Here is a 19,746-nt window from a genome sequence, read left to right on the forward strand (position 1 = left end):
CTCTTTCTTCAGCTTTTGATAACATTGGCATAAATACCTCATTTTACAAATGCTACTGCATCCCTGGGACGACTGTCTATGGTGAATACAGACTTACCTGTTCTGGACAAATATATGTCAAAGTGCATGACAACTCTTGCTTGAAAATGATATTTTTAGCCTTAGATGAAGAAATTAAGATGCATCTATTTAGCTGTTTCACAGCCTTATTTTTTTTACAGGAAGAATATACTTAGAGCATAAACAATTAAAAGATACCCTAGCAAGGGATTAGGAAGCGCTGCATTATGATTTTTTCCTCCCTGGTGCTATTAAACTGATCCTTCTGTCCCTAAACAAGTGATTTCTATAGTATCAAGCAGCTGTCTGCTTTGCCTTACCGCTTAATATTTTAATTAATGTATTCATCCATGAAATATTAAAAGAATCATTCTACTGCCTGGCTCTGAAGATACCTCCATGTCTTGATGAGAAGTTTAAAGCCATATACTATAGAATTTCTTCATTTTTTTCTGATAAGGTACTTTTGGATAAGGTACTTCAAGTGTCTCATTGCAGATCTGCAGAGCCAGGTGAGCTGTATGAAATCAGTAGGTATACAAAATAGATGGGACTGCTTTTTATTAATCAATAAGTAATTCTTCATTTTCACCTGCCACACTGCATGTCCTCTTTGTGAAGAGGGATATGAAAGGCAATCTGTTTTTAGAAGATTCTGTATTAAATCTTACAAAAGTTATTTTAGAAGGTATTTTCTTAGACATAGTCAAGGACCAGACCAATGAAAATTTCTGTACATTCTCTGAGGCATATATTCTCACCGGTGTTGTAGTTTGCAGGTTCTGTAGAAAAATCCAAATAGCAACTGTGGAGTTCACATTGGGAAAAAATAAATACATTTCACTCATTTAAAAAAATTATCACAGTAGGAAAATAGCCAGTAAACAACAGATTCAGAGGGGTTGAATCTTGGCCCCAGTGAGATCGATGGGAGTTATGCCAAGGATTTCAACAAAGCCAAAATTTCACCCAGAATCGTATACAATTCTTTAGCTGACAACAATCATAAACATCCTGCCACTCCGTTGTATAAGTTAAATATTAATAAGCATCTGTAAACATCCTGCAATTCATCTGATATAAAAAATATTATAAGAAAAACAATGCAGCATCTCAAGCATTGTATAGTTTTAAGTTTTTTTGGCTTTACACACAAGTTGACATCATTATATCGGGCAAAACCAGGGTACATATATACATATATACACAGGTGTGCACGCACATACACACTACAAACTAAATACGACATATATATACACATGCACACTCAAATACTGGCAAGAAAACAACATTCATAGGTATGGCATTGAAAAGTCTACCGATGATCAGTCTGATGATAACTTTTGTGTGAGGAACAATTTCTCCCTAATCAAATCCTCTCTCTGTAGACTTACACGTAAATGCTAAAACTGAAATACAGGAGCAATCTCCAAGGGGCCCTAAAGTGCTGTTTAAAGCTAAGCAGGTGCCTATGCCCCAACAGATCCATATGTTTGCAAAGACGATGCTATTTCCTGGGGAGTCAACAGGACCAAGGGCTGAATCTGTTGAGTGTGCAGCAATTTTTACCTAAAGCAGCACACATCATACTAGATGCTTTCATTTTCTCTTGAATATGTTTTTGAATTGAGTGGAAATTGTGTGTCTCAGCATTTCGCTACAAAATGCAATTCAGACCTGAATATATGAGTTATGCAGAAAATGAGACGGTGTCACATCTCTGCAACACTTCCATGTGCACATTATACATCCACTTACCCAAGTGAGTGGATGTTACTACAGAATTAACCAACAGCTGTACTTAACTGGAAGACTAGTTTACATGACGAGCCTGGCTAACGAGAGAAATGACCCATGCTGTGCTGGGAAGAGCCTCTCAGGACCTTTAAAATACCTTAGGATTAAATTTGCTTTTTAAAATGCCAGAACATACACTACAAATACATTCATTCAACTCCATATTGCTTGGCATTTAAAAATACCTGCTCTGGGTGTACAGCTGTGACAGTGAGAAGTTTTATTAGCACTAACTGATATGTTTGCTGTCACCGTGAATTAAGACACAAAGCTGCTAGTATCAGATGCCATTAAATTATTTGTGTGATGACAGTGATGAAGAAGGACCAGATCCCTGTTGCAGAGATCAGGCCCTCTTCACCTCTCAAAAGCTCCTCAACTTTTTATGTCCAAATCCCATCTATTGCACATCTCATCTTCTGCTGTGAATATTACCTTGCCCTGTGATGATCCCCACAACATACAAGCTTCAGCAAACTAAATTAGTAGGTAAATTGGCAGCTCTAGGGAGGTCCTACGTTTCAGGTCTTGTAGGATTCAAAGGAGATAATGAAAGAGTGGCTAATGAAACAAATTATTTCAGGACAGCTTCACAAGCTGTGCTCCTTAAGAGGAAAAACTGTACTCTGTCATGTATGGATGAATGCATTTTCCAAACTGCAAGTTTTAAGGAGACAGAAATCCAGGACAGAAATTATGGACACCACAAGTGACAGACGCCTGTAGAAAATCCTCTGAAATCTGGCTAAGCAGTACAGTCCAAAGGCCTATTTCAATAAACTCATCTTGTGAGAGGACAGTGCCACTGGAAACCTTCTCCATGAGTACCTGCACACCCGTGTGCTCGTTGTAAACCTTATATTCTCCAAATTCTCAGTAAGAGCCCCCGGAGTCTATTTGTCAGCACACGTGCTCTCCCTTCCCTGAAAAGCAAGACCAAGCAGCTTCAAATGGCTTTCGTCAACTCTCCATTCAGGTAACAACTGACTGTAACTGCAAAGAGAATTAGGAGTCCCAAACAGAGCTCACCTCAACTAACACGGGGAGAAAAACAGTCATATTTGTAACTCTCTTCCTGTTAATGACATTATCAAGTTATTAATTAAACTAAAAAGTTTTCTATCCCATTAATACTTTAGTTTAATATAAGTAGGACTTAAAATGCTAATTCTCTTTAAGTATTTATAGTAGAGATTTGGGGCACTGTGGGGATTTTATTTTTGGCTTTTTACATGGTTTCCATCATGAAAACAAACAACCCAATTTTACTTTTGGTTCATTTCTTCTTGATTTCATCTTACATTTCACATGCTCTAGCGTGACATAGCTATATCTGGATCAAACACAGCTTCCTAAAAGAATTGTTTCCAATGAATTTAGAAAAAAATAATTTCATATTACTTTAAACTTTGTACCATATTGCCTTTACCTTCAGAATCCTTTCAATCCTAACAATAATCTTTCAACCATATTATAAATGTATTTTTCCAAAGTGTTTGTTCCATAGAATAAAGTATAGATGAGTTGCTTGCATGCTTGTCCTACTAACAGCTAGCATGATCTCTAGTATTTTTAGAAGTCTTATACAGTTGGTGGAGTTAGCCAAAACACCTCATTTTCAAAGGGCATTGCAGGAGCTAGTGACAACTGTTAATGGCATGGCAAGCTAAATACAGCTTTCAGTGGGCACTGCAAAGTATAACTTAAAGGATTTTAGTCCACCATGACTATGTGAGACTTTGGAGCCTGAAGCCCTGGTCAATCTACATGTCCTGAAGCATCCTACAGCTTTCTCCTAGCATGCCTGTCCAGCTTTTCTGAACAGAAACAGGGGGATATATGTGAGGGTCTCATCTTGCCAAGCAGCTGGGAAGTCATCCAGACACAGGAGCTGGGAACATCAGTGGAGACATGACCTATGCTAGACATAAATTATGCACCAGCTTCTTCTGCCCTCACTAATATAAGCAATAGGTGACATGAACTCAAAATTCCATCAAAGAGCTTACATGAAAAGTGTTTCTGTCAACTGGGAGACAAAGTCTTCAATTCTTTAAAACAGGTGTTTGTAATTCCACTGTGTAAATATATGAATTTTGTGTTGACTGCATTGAAGGTGGGAGGTCTCTAACCACTGCAGTTGAATTCATTACAATTTATCCAGGAATACTCTCAGGTCTGTAACTGCCAGCATTTTGCTGGTTTCCCAAAGTGTTAACAGTGCTAGTATTTTATTTTTTACAGTTGATGAAGGGATGATGTTTTAAGTTTAATTCTACAGGCTGGAAAAAAAACCAAACCTTTCAAAAGCATTTTTTTTTCAGTTAAAATATTGAGAGCAATCACTCTTAAGTCTACAGAAGTTGCTATGAATTTTGGTATTAGCTCCAACTGGCTACAGGAGTTGTCTCCTGGAAGTCTCCAGATGGCTTCCAAATGAAATATAATTTTTGAGAAACAGATTGGGCTTTTGTATGGCAGAAACGAGCATTTCAAGTACATAAGCTAACCATTAACAGAGCTATTAAACCTAATGCAACAGTAGTAGAAAAGAACTAGGAATTTTTTTTTCTTTTTGTAAAAAAGATCAAGTTCCACACTATATTCTATATATAAATACAGGAATTTATACAACCAGTAAAGATTCATTGATAATTACCAAGTGATGCTTTATCAATAATCCTGCCGACACTATTATTTATCTCTGAAGAGGCAGCAGAGATAATTTAAGTCCTGTCCAAACTCCTCAGCTTCCTCAAGTCATCAGAAACTCCTCCTTTTACTTAAGACAGCAATACAGTCATGTACAGTTCCTGCAAACATTAAATCTTTGCAGTTGGAATAAGCAGCATCAAACCTGGATGATACACAAATCATATCACAAAACATACAATCTATGAAAACAGGATCCAAAAAATGGGAGAGCCCATGGTCTAAATGCATACTTAGGATGCTGCAGTTGAGAGGTACTTATGTTCTTGGTGTGAAAAAATACATTTGTAATAACTCTCAGAACTTTCTGTGGCTCCCACTTACACGAGTGACAAGATGATTTCCTGGTTGTAAGCTAAATGTATTGCTCCAGCACGGTTATCCTCAACAATATACATCGCTTGTGACTTTACCTTTCACCAGGACTTTTTGCACTGCTAATTAGTAGTTACCAGAGCTGTCAAACTTATACACCAGAACTTAATACTTAGGGGCACATAGAGAGCAATGGAGAAATAGTAGTAAACATTAGTAATGCAATCATTGATAGGAAGCATCAACCAAAATGGAATCAGTGTGGGGTTTTTGTCTTACATGTCCCACTGTGGAATTATCTATGTATAATACGTAGTTTTAAATCTATTTTTAAAGGAGGACTATGGGACATGCTCTCATTTTTGCTTTATATATTAATTTTCTGTTACATATGAAAAATGTCTCCCGCCAGTCTTCCCAAAAGCAAGACTAGATGCATTGAAAAACACTGATAATTTTACCCTGGAAATAAGATCTGTTCATTAAATTTTCATTAAGTGAATTAGCATCGCTGACTTGAATTAAAAAGTAAAAATTGGCAAGTTATCTATTTCTCTACAAAAAGCATAGGAAAATATGAAATGGGCCATTATAAAAAAAAAATCAATTCCTCTTGTCTGAATTACAGTTATACAACACTGCAGTATGAATTTCTTTGGACAGGGATGGAGAGAGAAAGATGATTTCTATTTATTATTTACAGGACCAAGCATGTTTACTCCAGCCCCAAAGTTAAGAAATGCTGGACTGAAATAGTCTGGGAGGATTTTTAATCATGCGCTTTACATTGTAATGTTCTTCCAAATACTGGTAAAGGGGAAATACATAAAAATGTATCATAAAGAAAATTTGCAATTCCCATAATATAAAATTTTTCATTTTTGAGCAAGGTTTTTTCTTTAAAGTTTTGTAGAAAAACCCTAACACCTACAACTGAGTTTGCCCGATTTCATTCAGTTTCTAAGAAGAAGGCATTAGGCATTATAAAGGCAATACTTGCATGACCCAAATCAGAAGTTGCTACGGCAATTGAATACAGCAAACTGGAAAAATCCTATTCGAAAATTGACAAAAAAATGGGAAACTTGCACTTAGCAATCTGCTACCATTTGAAAACATGCATTTCTTTGCTTCCTGTTTCTGAAGTGTAGGGCCTTTCATCTATATGTATATCAGCCACTTCAAAACTGCCAATTGCTCTGTGTTCCTTTCAGATATTAAGGTTTGCTGACTGACCACGGAAATGAAGTGCATTTGACGAGGGGGAAAATATTCATCCAGTAAACTTTGTATAGTGACTTTTTTTTGCCTTGATGAATCTAGCATGTTGAATCAGGCTCCACAAGATGTATTGGGACAACTTGTTTTCTAAATAACCAACTACTGTCAGGGGTTGTGTTTACCTTAGTTTTGTTGAAGTACTGGGATGTATGCTTTGAAGCACTTGAAACATCAGGATTAAATTGTAAAGACTTCAGTTCATTAAAAATGTAGCTATGTATGTCCTCAGTTCTAGGAGCTGGGACTTTTACAGCAGTAAGGAAAATAATCAGTACTTGGAAATTACAATAATCATGAGATAGTAACGCTGTGTTCAAAAGTCTTTCTATAGAAACACAGCTATGACCCAAGACCTTGGCAGAGAAACTCTGTAATATATTTTGAGCCTCCTTGTCAGACACATTTGGCTTTGACAGCAAACACTAGTCTAAGGCATAGAGTTGCATAAAATTTGCTCTCCTGGGCACCTAATAAATACGGCATGAATGATGCTTACAGTTTTTCTATTTCCACATTTAAAAAACCCTTCTCCTTAGGACAATCAAAGTTAAATTCTTTGGTGGTCATTTAAAAAAAAGAACTATACAAAGACAATTGATCAGTTGTCCTATACTGAGGTAATTTGAGGAGTGCCATAAGAAAGTTGTGTTACAAACAACATTTACCCATTTTCCCTGCCTAAAAGCAGCTTCTGTTTTTTAAAATACTCAGCGCAAACCTCTACAGCGACCTGAAGAGATCCTGTTCCATAGCCCCTCTTAATTCATTGCATATAGCAAGGCTGAAATTTGTAAAGAAAGTGTATCCTACAATCAGGAAAACAAAGAAAGTTCTTCCATGTATTGTGTCCTTGAATTGACCAGGAAGATTACCTATGTAGTCTACAATAACATTAATATATAAGAATGTTGCCACACATTAACATATAGTGTAGCTTATGGAAAAACAAAGAAAAGGAAATACAAATTGCGAAGACTCGACAGATGCCATCTGAGCATCACTAAAGGGGTGAATGTCAAGTACATTAAAAAAATATGTATAATCTTCCCATCGTTTGTCTAACTTCCTATTGTTTGCATATGTCTTTTCATTCAACACCAGGGAAATCATGTCCCTTGGCAAAGAGATTCTGGTTTGTTTTTTATGGAAAACCTAATGGAACATAGACTTTTACTTTTGTTTGTTTACCAGAATAATCAATTATGTCCACAGAGCTCCCAGAGCAGGGCCTGTTGAACCTACAGCAGCACTAGCACACAGTACTGTAATTGGATACGAGCAAAGCCTGTTTTGCTCCTGTTGTTGTTTTGGTTTTGGTTGGGTTTTTTTTGCCATAAGACAATTAGGAGAACAGATTTTCCTTCCCTAGGGATAATTCCCATCATGTGCATGAGGAAGGGAGGGCAAAACTAGGATGCAGTACTTGACATCAGCCCCTTTAAACGGCGAAAATAAGCTTTGGAAAAACCAAATGAAACTTTGCTGCCTATGAGGAGAATATAAATAGATATTAAGATACTCTTTAACCTGTAAGAAATGTCAAAGCTACTCGATTAAGCAAAAGTCAAGTGTTCCTTGTGCCACAAGGACACGTCGTTAGGAAAAGCAAGGAGACAGCAATTCTGTGCAAGTTTTCTGGCAGGTGGTGCAATATCATCTCATCTCAAACATTTAAGTAGGCTTTTTTTGTGGATAGAGGCAAATTATTTTTTTACAAGAATAATATTTTTGTAAAAAATTAAACCAGGAAATTCAATTATGAATCTATGTTTTGTTTAAGTAAACTGCAAATAAATAACCTTATACGTTCTCATCTAACACAATTTCTAAACAAAGATAGATTTTTTAACCCATTTACACTCATGGATTACTATCTTGCATCTGATCCATCTTTGCATGCATAGTGTAAAACCTTAGAGTTTGTTTTTTAAATTTTTATCATCAACTGATGTAGGAGTGCTGACAAGAAAGAAATTGATGCCTTTGTAAAGAAATGCATACAGAGACATTTTTAAATTAACAGTTAATTAGTAATGAGTAAAAGCTTACCCCACAAAAATCAAATCAGCTGCTACACTTTAAAACTCTTCTTATGTATGATAAATAAAATGAATTTTTCTGTAAAAAATTTTAATTAATCTTTCAACCTGCATTTTGAACAACAGAATAAATAAAACCATTAGTGCCTCAAGGTTCAAATATGCTACAGATGTTTAAGATAACTGAATAACTGTATTCAAATGCACCATGAGAAAATTCTTTATAATTTTCCATGCAGGAAGCCAATTGATATTTTTGTGAGGTACCGGTCTTTCAAAATACTCATAAGTTAGTTACCTGATATACCTTCTGTACATGGTATATTTAAAAATCTAACTGTACAGTGTTTCAATCATATATAATGCATACAATCTGCTGAATATGGCACAAATGCTAAGTTTCCACACCCACACATCCTTTGCCGTAGAACACATTTTAGGCGTAACACAACACTGAAGAATAGAAAAGTGCCTGAAACTGAACAAAAATAAAAATAAAAATTGACACTCAAGTAGTAATAAATTAAATCTCATTCAAACCGATATAAAAGTTGTTCAAGTGTTTAAGTATAAGATGTGTCATGCAACAGAACAACAGACGATTCAGGCAGGCACACCATGCATTATAGTTTGCATTCATGGTATCACAAGGTATCTCTCTCTGTGTTTGCGTGGCCAGCGAGCACTGGGTACCTGCGGCACTGTGAGGCTCACACGTTGAACCCCCAAAAACCTCTTGGTCTCCTGCACAGGAGGTTTAACGGAGCTATGCCTCGGAAGGATAACCGGACAACCTCGTGCTGTACAGTGGTATCTTGCTGCAGCATAAAGAGAGGCGTACTGAGCTGCATGTAAGCAAAGCAATCATTTCTTGATTATATTTTCCAGTCGGTGCCGTTCACCATAAACCCATCGATTTCCCAAAATGTGCTTATCCGAACTGGCCAAGGTTGCACACTGAGAAAACGTTCTTACAGAACATACCGCCTTTTCCTTTTCTTTTTTTTTGGCACAAATCCTTTTGTACTCTTGCAGCAAGCTCTTCATCATACAAGAATTCAGAGATACTAGCCTGTACAAACACCGGTGCTTATTCTTCCATAGAGGAAACTACAAAGAGAGCGAAGCGCCTGCAACAGCTTTGCTTCTCCAGCAACTTTCCCTTCCCTCTCTAGGGAGAGCACCAGCATAATTACACTTCAGACAAAGGGGTGTTCTTGCTGAGCTCCTTAATTCCCTGGAGTATTCGCTTCATATGACCCACTTTCGTTATCCCCAGGTCCTACAGGAATTAGAAAAAGAAAGAAAAAAAAGAAAAAGAAGGAAGATTATTTACAAAAAGGAATAAAAACCACCCATATGATCTAGTCATGCAACAGATGTCTAGAAATGTGCTCACTGCAATCAACATTATCCAGAAAAGATTCTATGGCACTAGCAAGTGTTGCCAAACAAAAAAATGCCTTATGCACACAGTGAATCCCTGTCCTGCAGACAGAAAATTACTTACCTGCAATAACCACAACCCAAGGCACTGCAACATCTGTCAAAAACATCTTTTGCCTGACTTCTAAGTACAAAAACCCTCCACCATTTCTGGCAAAAAAAAGAACAATCTCCCCCTCCTCTCTAATACAGCAATCAAATGCTTGGTAGGATGTGATGGATTAGAGCTTCTGTCCAGCAATGTCACTTGATCTGAGGCCCTGTGATGTCTGTTTTAATCAACAAACACACACATTACCAGTTTCTCAAGAGAAAGTGGATTTAAAGGCTACAGGCATGTAGGACAACTTCCCTTTAGAGAGCAATAGGAAAGGTATGCATTTTTTTTTCATTCCAAAAAGGTTACATCTCCTAACATGGATCTTCTTGATCAGAAAGCTGGAAGAAAAATTCTCAGAAACATGACAGTCACATCCCTAAGAAAAATGTAAAAAGCACAAGCAGAAATCTCATTGTAGCCACCACTAAAGCAATCACATCAGCTGAAACATTTCTAATACTGGTTTCTGTGACCCATCTCTGTATGAGTGACAACAGGCAAGAATTTTCTGCAGCAATGCTCTTCCAGCATTAATAACAGCTTTAGGAGCATTCTTTTTTAATTCTGACTGGCCTAATGGTCAGAGGAGCAGAACGGGATGCCCAGCTGTGCTAATGATCCTCAACTGCGCTAATGAATTTTCATCTCAGTTTGGTGGAAATCTGCTTCCCTTATCTGTAAAACCCAACCCTGAAAAACTCTTTGAAATCATGGTGTTAGTGATGTTGAGCAAGTGGCACATTCAAACACTTGTTATTTGAAGAATAAACCTTATGTAAATAGACTTATTAAAAAAAAAACCTCTTAGTGAAGTTGCACTATCAATTCTTCTGAAATAGAAATCCTTTCATTTTAATAGAAAATTTTTCCATTACAAAGACTTTAAGAGGAAGGCAGTGTAATTAAGCAGCTTGATATAATTATTCTCATACAGAGTGAAAAATGAAACCAAATAAAATATTCTATACATACTCTACATAAAGACTGTATCTACCTTCCTACAGCCACAGCAGCCTCTGGAAATCTGCAATCTGTATTACTTAAAAGTGTTAGCATGCAATTTATTTTGCATTTCTCAAAGCAACAAAGGGGTGGAAAGATGGGCATGAATTAATTATTTTTATTGTAAAGGTAGCACAGCACAGATTAAACAGATTAATTTTCAAAGAGTCAAGATTGAATTCTGGTTACATGAGAGATAAAAATAAAAAGGTGGTTTCTTCAGTAGAAAACTGTCAGTACTATGAATACATGACCATCCTTTACAGCATGTTGGCACAAAGGTGTAAGCCTTAAAGAGTTCAAGGTATGTTCATAAAAGTCCCCAAATGCAAGTGCTGTTCATAAACCTATTTGAAAAAAAAACTCTGATTTTCTGCATCACATCAATTTATATTTTGCTTATTTATAATTGCTATATTTTGCTAATGGTTATCTCACTTATAAAAAACGTAGTAGAATCAAAAATACACATGACTATTGAAACTACTAAAATAGCCAGGTTGCTATGTGGATGAAATTCTACATAAGGAAAAACTCATGAGGATACTTTCCAAACCACGAGAACCTGCGCATTAAAGGTTAAGAACTTGAAAATTCTTCAGAACAAACATTTTTCATGAGCAGAAATTCTGTTGGATAAGCAACATAGCGAGATGCTGCCAGACTTCTAAGATCAGATGAAAGAATCGTATTATAAAATTCCCAGAAAACTCGGACACTTTTTCCACCAACCTTTACGAAGTATCATCAACAATGCCAATGTTTCAGAGGAAAGAGATTTCAATGTTATTTCTATTCTATTTGAAGTTGCTGTAATGGAGACCAGAGCAGCAAGTCTCAAGAACCTTATCACAATTTTGGGGACCTTTTAATAAATTCCACCACACTTCCAGAGGAGAAACAAACAAACAAACAACTGACAAAATAAACTCCTAATTTTCATGCTCATGTAATAGTTTGGTTTGGAGGAAATGAAGATTTATACATTTCTGACACTAGATGCTGTCTAGTATTCTCAGTTTACTACTGATTCAGGAAAGTTTGCAGAAATTCTCTCATCTCAGACTACAAGAGCAACATATCATGCATCATTCAAAAAGCAAGATCCCCAAAGATCTCTGCAGCTTTGTGCATGCATGAGTTTCATCATGATCTATAAAATCTGTTCATATTTAATTGATATCTAATTAACAAAAAATCAATTTGACTAAAATATAGTTTTCAAAACAAGACTTTAGCCAAAGTCTAAGGAATAAAATAGCCTTTCTTCTTCCCCAGCTATGGCCTTAAATCTACAGGATCACCTCTCCTTCTGCTCTCCCAACCCACTTTGCCATCTCTTGGCAGTCAGTGGTTAAGGCTCAAATACTTCTCAAAAAGATTTAAATAATTTTAAAAAAAGGGCTGGGCAAGAAAAAGCTGATGAAAATTCTTGCAGCAGCTTTCAAGAGTTCTTCATCTGGATTATACTATGGTGATCGCCTGTCTGCTTATCCAAGAACTCATTTATTCCAAATTTGCCCCACAGATTGTGGTCAACCATACCACCAATGTAATACTATAAAACAATTTATATAAACACCCATTAATATTAATATCTTCAACATGAGAAACCTACTGTACTTGCATTCCCAGTGTCAAAAGCCATCTAGCATGCCTGAAGTCTAACAAATCTGAGAAAACATTTTCCATGCAAGCACTTTTTCAAAACCCATTGCTGCAAAACACTGAGATAAATGCCACAGGCCTTAGGAGACGTTCAGCTTGAGTGACGCTGCTGATTAAGCTGACACAAGACATGGAAATCCTTTCTCCAAGGAAACCAACATTGCTATGGAACACTAAGGAGACATCACCCTAGTCCTACCAAAGGCGTTGCAGTTCTGATTAACACTAAATTGTGTGCATAGGAAAAAGGTTATCAATGCTAAAAATGCCAGTATTTATTTCAGAAAAATCAGTCTAGTTTTCAATGAGTTTGCCTATAAAAGAAGGTTAAAAAAATCACGATAAGCTTGCTTTGTACAGTTTCTACAGCACCATACTTAATTCACTGCCCAGCTTTTCCTCAAGCGAAAGAAAATCACTTGTGTAAAAGTCTAAGATGCCCCTAAATAAAATCAGGCATAGGAGGCTGGAGAAAGGGTATTACAGCAGTGGCTGGGTGGAAAGAGGTTTCTGGTTCCTCTTGGAGGTGTTCTCCATTTGCCAGTTGCCACACAGAGAACTAACTGAGAACGGGATCCACAAGCTATGCAGAAATATAATTAGAGGTGTCCAATTCTTCAGTCAACCTATTGATCCATTTCAGTGATGCATGCAAAGGAAGAGAGTTTCATCAAATCCTTCTCTGTACTGCTTTTTATCTCTACTTCTGACCGCAGAAAGAAAGGTGGGCCCAGAGGATTCAATTAAAACCAGCAATGATTTTTTCTGTTGTAGACATGAGAAGTAATAGAGGTAAATCCATTGCACATGACTTAAGAGATTGTGAATCAATAGTGAGCTCATTTAGCTTGGTTGAAAGCACAAGCCTTGCACTGGAGGAGAGGCTGTAAACAGATTACAACTTGCAAGAGCACTGAAGACTTATCTGTACACCCTGACAGCCAAAAGGAGGAAAAATTAATGGGGCAGCTTGTGACGTGTTCCTCATTTCCTAGGTACCTCGTTACACATCTTGACACCAGTTCAGGTCAGTGGTCAGAAAACTGCAGCCTCCTTGAGCCATCTCAAATTAGCTCCCTGCAGAGATCATGCCCCATATGTAATGAACAGGACAAGTGCTCAACTCTGCTATCTAAATCCAGTGTTGCTACATGGAGTGCAAGCCATGCTAGGCCAAAAATCTGGCCTACCGTATAAGCAGCAGTGCTCTGGAAGCAATCAGCTCTGTAACAACCAGATCATAGAATCATTAAGGTTGGAAAAGACCTGGCAACGTGCGCAGAGCAACTCCTTGCCCAGCTAGGCTGAGCAATTTAAAACCTGCATACCTGCTTCCAGGCAGCACTCGACAGAGGGGACAGAGAAAGTCTGTCTCTTTGTAGGCTATATCCAAAACAAAGTTTTAGGTATTTGAGGGTGTAGACCTTTGTGATAGGTTTTATTTAGGCTGAATCAGCATGAATCTTAGTAACAGCTATAACAGGTTGATGATTACCTTGCTGCAGATTATTTACTTGGTTGAAGTGCCTGTCTTCTGGGCATGCAGTCAAATTAGCACCTATCAGAAACGGGACTTGGCCAGAAGCCAAGTCTAGTTTAACACTGATCTTGCCCACTATTATTTATTCTAACAAATTTGACATCTTGATTTTTTTGAAGATTTTTTTTTAACATTTTAGCAAACCTATGCATTGTGTGTAATGCTGAGTTTCCCAGTTAAGTTAAATTTGTTCCGCACCCACTCAGAACAGGCACTTGCAACATCCATCACTGGAACGCTATGGTGGATTGCTTGGATAGTTTTCTATTTCTAAATTTTTGCAGGGAGGGATTGTCCCAAAACTGTCCCTCCATGTCAGGAACTACCCTGAAAGAAAGGAATTTCCATGGAGAGAAGCTTAGGTGAACTAATACCACAGGGTAAAATAACACACAATAGCCAAACAGATCATCCCAAACACAGCTATCTTCAGCAGCTGCATTCTACTGCAACACAATGCAAAGACTGCCTTGTAACATCAGGATTTCATACTCTGTAAGAAAATTTTCTAGAAATGTGCCATTTTTTGTAAAGTATTGCTTCTATCTGGAGACTGCTGCACTGTGACTAGAACAATGACTTGCACTCTAAATGTAAATGTTTGCAATTTATACAATATCCTATTTCCTCTCTTATGTGCTAAAAGGAGTTGCAAAACACATTATCAAGAACTCATTACTACTGCGTTCCCGGAAAAAAGTAATGTAATGAATCCCCAAAGATATAGCCTCTGTTACATATAATGGATGCACTTAAGTCCTTCTTGAAAAAGACCAGCAAGCTCAAATAACAGCCTCAGACTGCTAGGTAACATTTTTCCCTGAAAAAATTATCAATCTGACCTCAGAGGAAGAAAGTTTTACAATTTTAGAGACAGAAGAAAATGCTCTTTTTAAAATCTGTACAGCTAAACTCAAGCAGAGGTCGGCCAGGGAGACAAAAACCTATTGTGAAGTTCTATTTTGACACACAAACACCAACACTATGTAAGTCCAATGCTGCAATTTATTAAGCTGCTTCTCTCTCTCACACCCACTATATCCAATATATATACGATAATCACCTGAAGCAGGTCAGCTGCTCATAGCTGCTGACCTTGCAGTAGATTCAAAATTATTATCACCACCTTCAACTGATACATGCTGACCCTGTTTAATGGAAACAGTGAACTTGTGAAGATAACATTATATTACACTGATGTGTAAGATAGCAAACGTGCTTTTCCTGTGCCTTCTGACATAAACTATAATGCTATCATTCCACATTAAGTGCAAAAAAGGAAATTTCAGATAACGCAGATAATCTTGGTTGCAAGTACAGGTCAGCACTTCAGAAACCCAGGCCAAAGGACAGCGCGTGTTAGTTTATTGCATATTTGCACAGTGTAAGCCAAGCTACAAGCACATAACAAGTGCAGGGAAAGAAGAAAAGTTGGTTGTTGTTTTGTCAAAGAAAATGGTCAATAGCAGAAAAGTAGCACAAAGGAAATACCTTAAGATCTCGCCTTTCCAGATGTAAAAGCTCAGAGCCTCGGATGTCATGGCTGATGAAGATTTCTTTGTACTCTCCCAAACTGAGCAGATCCAGCCAAGCAGCAACTTCATCTGTGCCCCATTTTTGAACTACCAAAGTTAAGAGCAAAACCCCCTTAATTTCTACATGCTCAAATGCATCACAAGCAAAGGTTAGGCCAAAGAGAGTGGAAAACAGAGTAGAATTGCCGTGCTAGCAAAGGGAAAGGTTAGAGGTGTCATTTCCACAAAAACTGACAATTTCCTTTTCACATGCAGGTTACGGGTTAGCAGTTAACATGAGAAAGTATCTACACAAAGTTGGGGTTCTTTGCTTTGCAGCCATGCTTTCAGCTTTACTCCAGTTTCTTCAGTAAAGCCTTTAAAACCTCATGTCCCAACAAATTCACATTAAACCACCTTAGGAGTGATGCCAAGTCTAATATTGTTCTGCTTTGTAGCATTAACTTATTAGTAATCATCCATGGAGAGAGGAGGCCTTCAAAAACTAATTAACATGTAAAATTAAAATATCAAGCATACCTCAAATATAGCAATGGCAGCAAGCAAGTCCGGTTTTAATAAACATTTTCTAGTATTCTTAATTAATGCAACAAATATTTTTTAAGCTACTATGTTACACAGGCCATTAATAAGCTCTCTGTAAAACATTGTTCTCTAAGGTTAGTTGCCCACATTAGTCCTAATAAGACCACGTTTATTCAAAAAAAAGTTATGCTACTTATTGCTCTAATTTTGCAACTTAATTCAACGTTGATTAGTTTTACAGTGAAGTGAAAACTGAAGTCTAATCTGAAATCTAAAGTCTGCAAGATTTTGCAGATTTTTACCAAACGTCCATTAAAAAGACAAATATGAAGAAACATATTTTAGGACCATCTGATCACTGATTAACTCCTGGACATAATCTGAAGAAAGGACTCATGGATAAGAGTGAGAAGAGAGGAGAGTGGAGTTTGTTCAACTTCTTCTAATTAAAAAATCCATACTGACTATCATGGCTTTTTGTTTGATTTGTCTCACTCACTGAACTTGAAACCCATCTGAAATTTAAGAATAACTGGTTAATTAAACCAGTGTGATAAAAGCTATTGCGCACCTTCTCAAACTATCCTGAAAAGACTGGAATTGGAGCTTCACAGGGAAACCACGTGTTTACCTATGGCTTGTATTGCTATGACTTAATCAAATGTAACCATCAGCAGACACAGGCTCTGTCACATGATAAACTTATCTAAATATTTTCACAGTAGTTCTTTGGTTCAATTGGAAGTCTTGGGGTCCTACTGAGTGCTTTCTAAATGCATTGAAATAAATCTTTGCCCTAATGAAGATGGTAGTTAGCTCAATTGCTTTTCACTTTTGACTTTACTCTTCAGTAGAGTGCATCATTTCAACTCTTATCAAAAAAACCCATAAAATCCCATTTTCCCCAAATGCCACTATTTTTCTTGTAATTTCAAAACACATACCAGGCTGAGAGCTGGTCTTATGCTTCTGAACTTTTTCTTTTTTAAACTTTGGCACTATGCGAAACACTGTACTTCTGTTGTTTCTTTTAGCATAATCCAGAGGAGGATCCTGCATGAAAGAAGAGGCATAGTTACCTTTAAGTAACCAAAAACAACAGTGAAATTACATGCTTGAGATGGTAAATCATAGTCAATCTCAAAAACTAATACCACTTTACTTTTGTAAAGAATAATGTTAGGATTTAACTCTGCACTTGTTTCATTTATTAAATGACTGTTCAAAACGTTACATTCAAAAAAGGGAACAAAACAAAACAAAGCCCTAAGCCTAGAAGCTTGTTCACAGCAGACAGAAAGGATCCAGCATCTCTACTGAAATTGCCTCTCCAGGTGATAAGAGATTCTAACTTACTCTGCCCTATCAAAAGAAAAATCAAGTTCAATTAGAAACAGGAAGTAATAATCAAACTCACCTCATCATCATTTGGCTGAAAAACATAATAAAGCCAAGGTATTTCAGCAAGTTTTCTCAACTCTAATTCCACACTGTGCAAAGCATCAGACAACAGCTCTTCATGGGGAGCTTCTAATTGCTGTTTACAAACAGGCCAGAAAAACAATTTTTAGTTTTGTTAGGTTTTAACATCTAAATCTAGGTACGTTGTTACCACACACAAACAGGTGACTGCCTCACAGTGTATGTAAATGTACAGTGACAACAGATTTTCCTTCCGAGATGGGTCAGACCACTCTGATGCTACATTTAGTATAGTCCAAAACACAAAGGAATGACTGAGACAGCTGAGACTTTTGGTGCAGATCACCTGGACCTAATTGTCAATCACTGTCATCATTCGCCACACTTGGGTCTTCATAGAGTAAAAGTATCTGATAACATCAATACTAGAACACAACATTAGAAATAGAAACTTCAAACACAAGAGAGATAAAACCTGACCAAAAGAAAAAGAGCTTGGAAGATCTTTGTATCATAGAATCACTAAGTTTGGAAAAGACCTCTAAGATCATCCAGTCCAACAGTCAACCCAACACCACCATTCGCACTAAACCATGTCTCAAAGTGGCACATCTACACATTTTTTTAACACCTCCAGGGATAGTGACTCCACCACTTCCCTGGGCAGCCTGTTCCAACTCTTGACCATGCTTTCAGTAAAGAAATTTTTCCTAATATACAGTCTAAATGTGCCCTGGTGCAACTTGAGGCCATTTCCTCTTGTTCTATTGCTAGTTACTTAAGAGAAGAGACCAATGCCCATCTCATTACAACCTCCTTTCAGGTAGTTGCAGAAAGCAATAAGGTCTTTACATATGAAAGGTGGTGTAAAAAAATTGTGTAGATGGTAATAAGCCATAAGGTCAGTGGTGATATAGTACTTGCACAATGCCTCCTATATAAGTGGAGAGATGGAGTGACAGCCACTGCTGCCAGCTAAGGATGGGAAGAATGGAGACCAGGCATGGAAGAGGGAAAAGATATCAGCCTGAGATGGGAGACAAAAAGACAAAGTCATCAGTGAAGGCCAAAGAGTAAAAGAAAGAGGGGGCAGTGTAAAATGCTTGGGACTTGCTGACCTACAGGAATTTTGAGAACCTCATGGAGGTACCAGTTTTCCTTAAAAACTTGGTCTCAAAACTGTGTTCTGCAGCTGTCACGTGAGTTGAACCCGTGAGGAAGGGGTAAGGCAGGCAGCTGATCCATGGCAAAGCTGTTTTGGGCTTATTTGGAGTTACTGAAACACCATTTTGAGGTAAAGAGTTGAATCGTGGAATCACTAATAAAGCAATCTGAACATCCATTGCTTTCTTTGAAGTAAAAGTAGTCCCTAAGCAGTGCAGAATATCCTTTTGAAAGGATCTAAATAAGTTATATCCTAGCAAATGCATTTTTAAAATGGAGTTGTAAGAGAATCTTTCATCTCTAGTGCTGGAAAAAGATTCTGACATTGTGGAGTTTGGGGATAAATTACAAGTTCCCATTAATTTATCCTACCTAACAAAAACTTCTTTCCTTTGTGTCAGTAGTTTGCATATGTTACCACCTTGCAAAAGAGAGATCATCTTTAGTAAGATATTGCTGGTTAGTACAGTAATACTGAAAATATAATCTTCCACTTGCTATCATGTTATTTTCCCTTCTAAAGCTCACAAAATTCAGTCCCCATAAGCAGACTCTGAACTTTCTTTGGCCTTCCGTTCTTTTAAATTTAAACAGTTCAGTTAATTTGGAGCACTTGTCTTTGAAGAAGTTACAGCTTTTCTTGTGTTTTCATTTTTAAGAAATTATTTAAGTAACCTATTTTTTATAAATGAATGAAGGCAAGAGTTCTGTCTTTCTCAACAAGCACTTATCTAATTGCTTGATTCTCAAAGGAAAACATTTTTCTTGGCGACAAAAAACCTCTCATCTGTTGGTGAGAAATTGTATGTATTGGCAATATTGCTTCTGAAATAAACCCAAAACAATAGTGCAATTCTGGTAAAGGAAGAGTCAGCAATTTAGGGTAAATTCTTCTCCTACAACGTCTACAAGCTTCTTATTTCCAAGATGGAAATTACCACTATGAAACAATTAAAATAATGGATTTTTTCAATTCCTTCCTAAATGAAATTTTTAATAAACAAAATATTTTATTTCGGTGAGCTCAGATCATTTCATTCAGTTCAAATGAAACATTCTGTCATACTTTGTCCTTTATACATTGGAAAAATGTGCACTGTTCCAGACTGGAAATGCTTTTAAAAAGCAAAAAATGGAAAG

At 37.0% G+C, this 19,746-nt stretch overlaps 1 protein-coding gene across 1 annotated transcript in view; it reads right to left on the bottom strand.

Annotated features, from left to right (window-relative positions):
- Window positions 1–9,396: 9,396 nt before the first annotated feature.
- Window positions 9,397–19,746, bottom strand: part of LOC104546832 (diacylglycerol kinase eta-like) — a gene marked incomplete at its 5' end in the record, with an annotated part of 25,210 nt that continues 14,860 nt past the window's right edge. Inside the window, 4 exons of the mRNA XM_010192327.1 lie at window positions 9,397–9,486; window positions 15,452–15,582; window positions 16,965–17,073; window positions 17,438–17,557. Of these exons, the coding sequence (XP_010190629.1) occupies window positions 9,397–9,486; window positions 15,452–15,582; window positions 16,965–17,073; window positions 17,438–17,557 (450 nt within the window). The remainder of the gene's footprint in view (window positions 9,487–15,451; window positions 15,583–16,964; window positions 17,074–17,437; window positions 17,558–19,746) is intronic.

This window comes from Mesitornis unicolor, unplaced genomic scaffold (genome assembly GCF_000695765.1).
Source record: "Mesitornis unicolor isolate BGI_N332 unplaced genomic scaffold, ASM69576v1 scaffold10679, whole genome shotgun sequence".
Lineage (NCBI taxonomy): Eukaryota > Metazoa > Chordata > Aves > Mesitornithiformes > Mesitornithidae > Mesitornis > Mesitornis unicolor.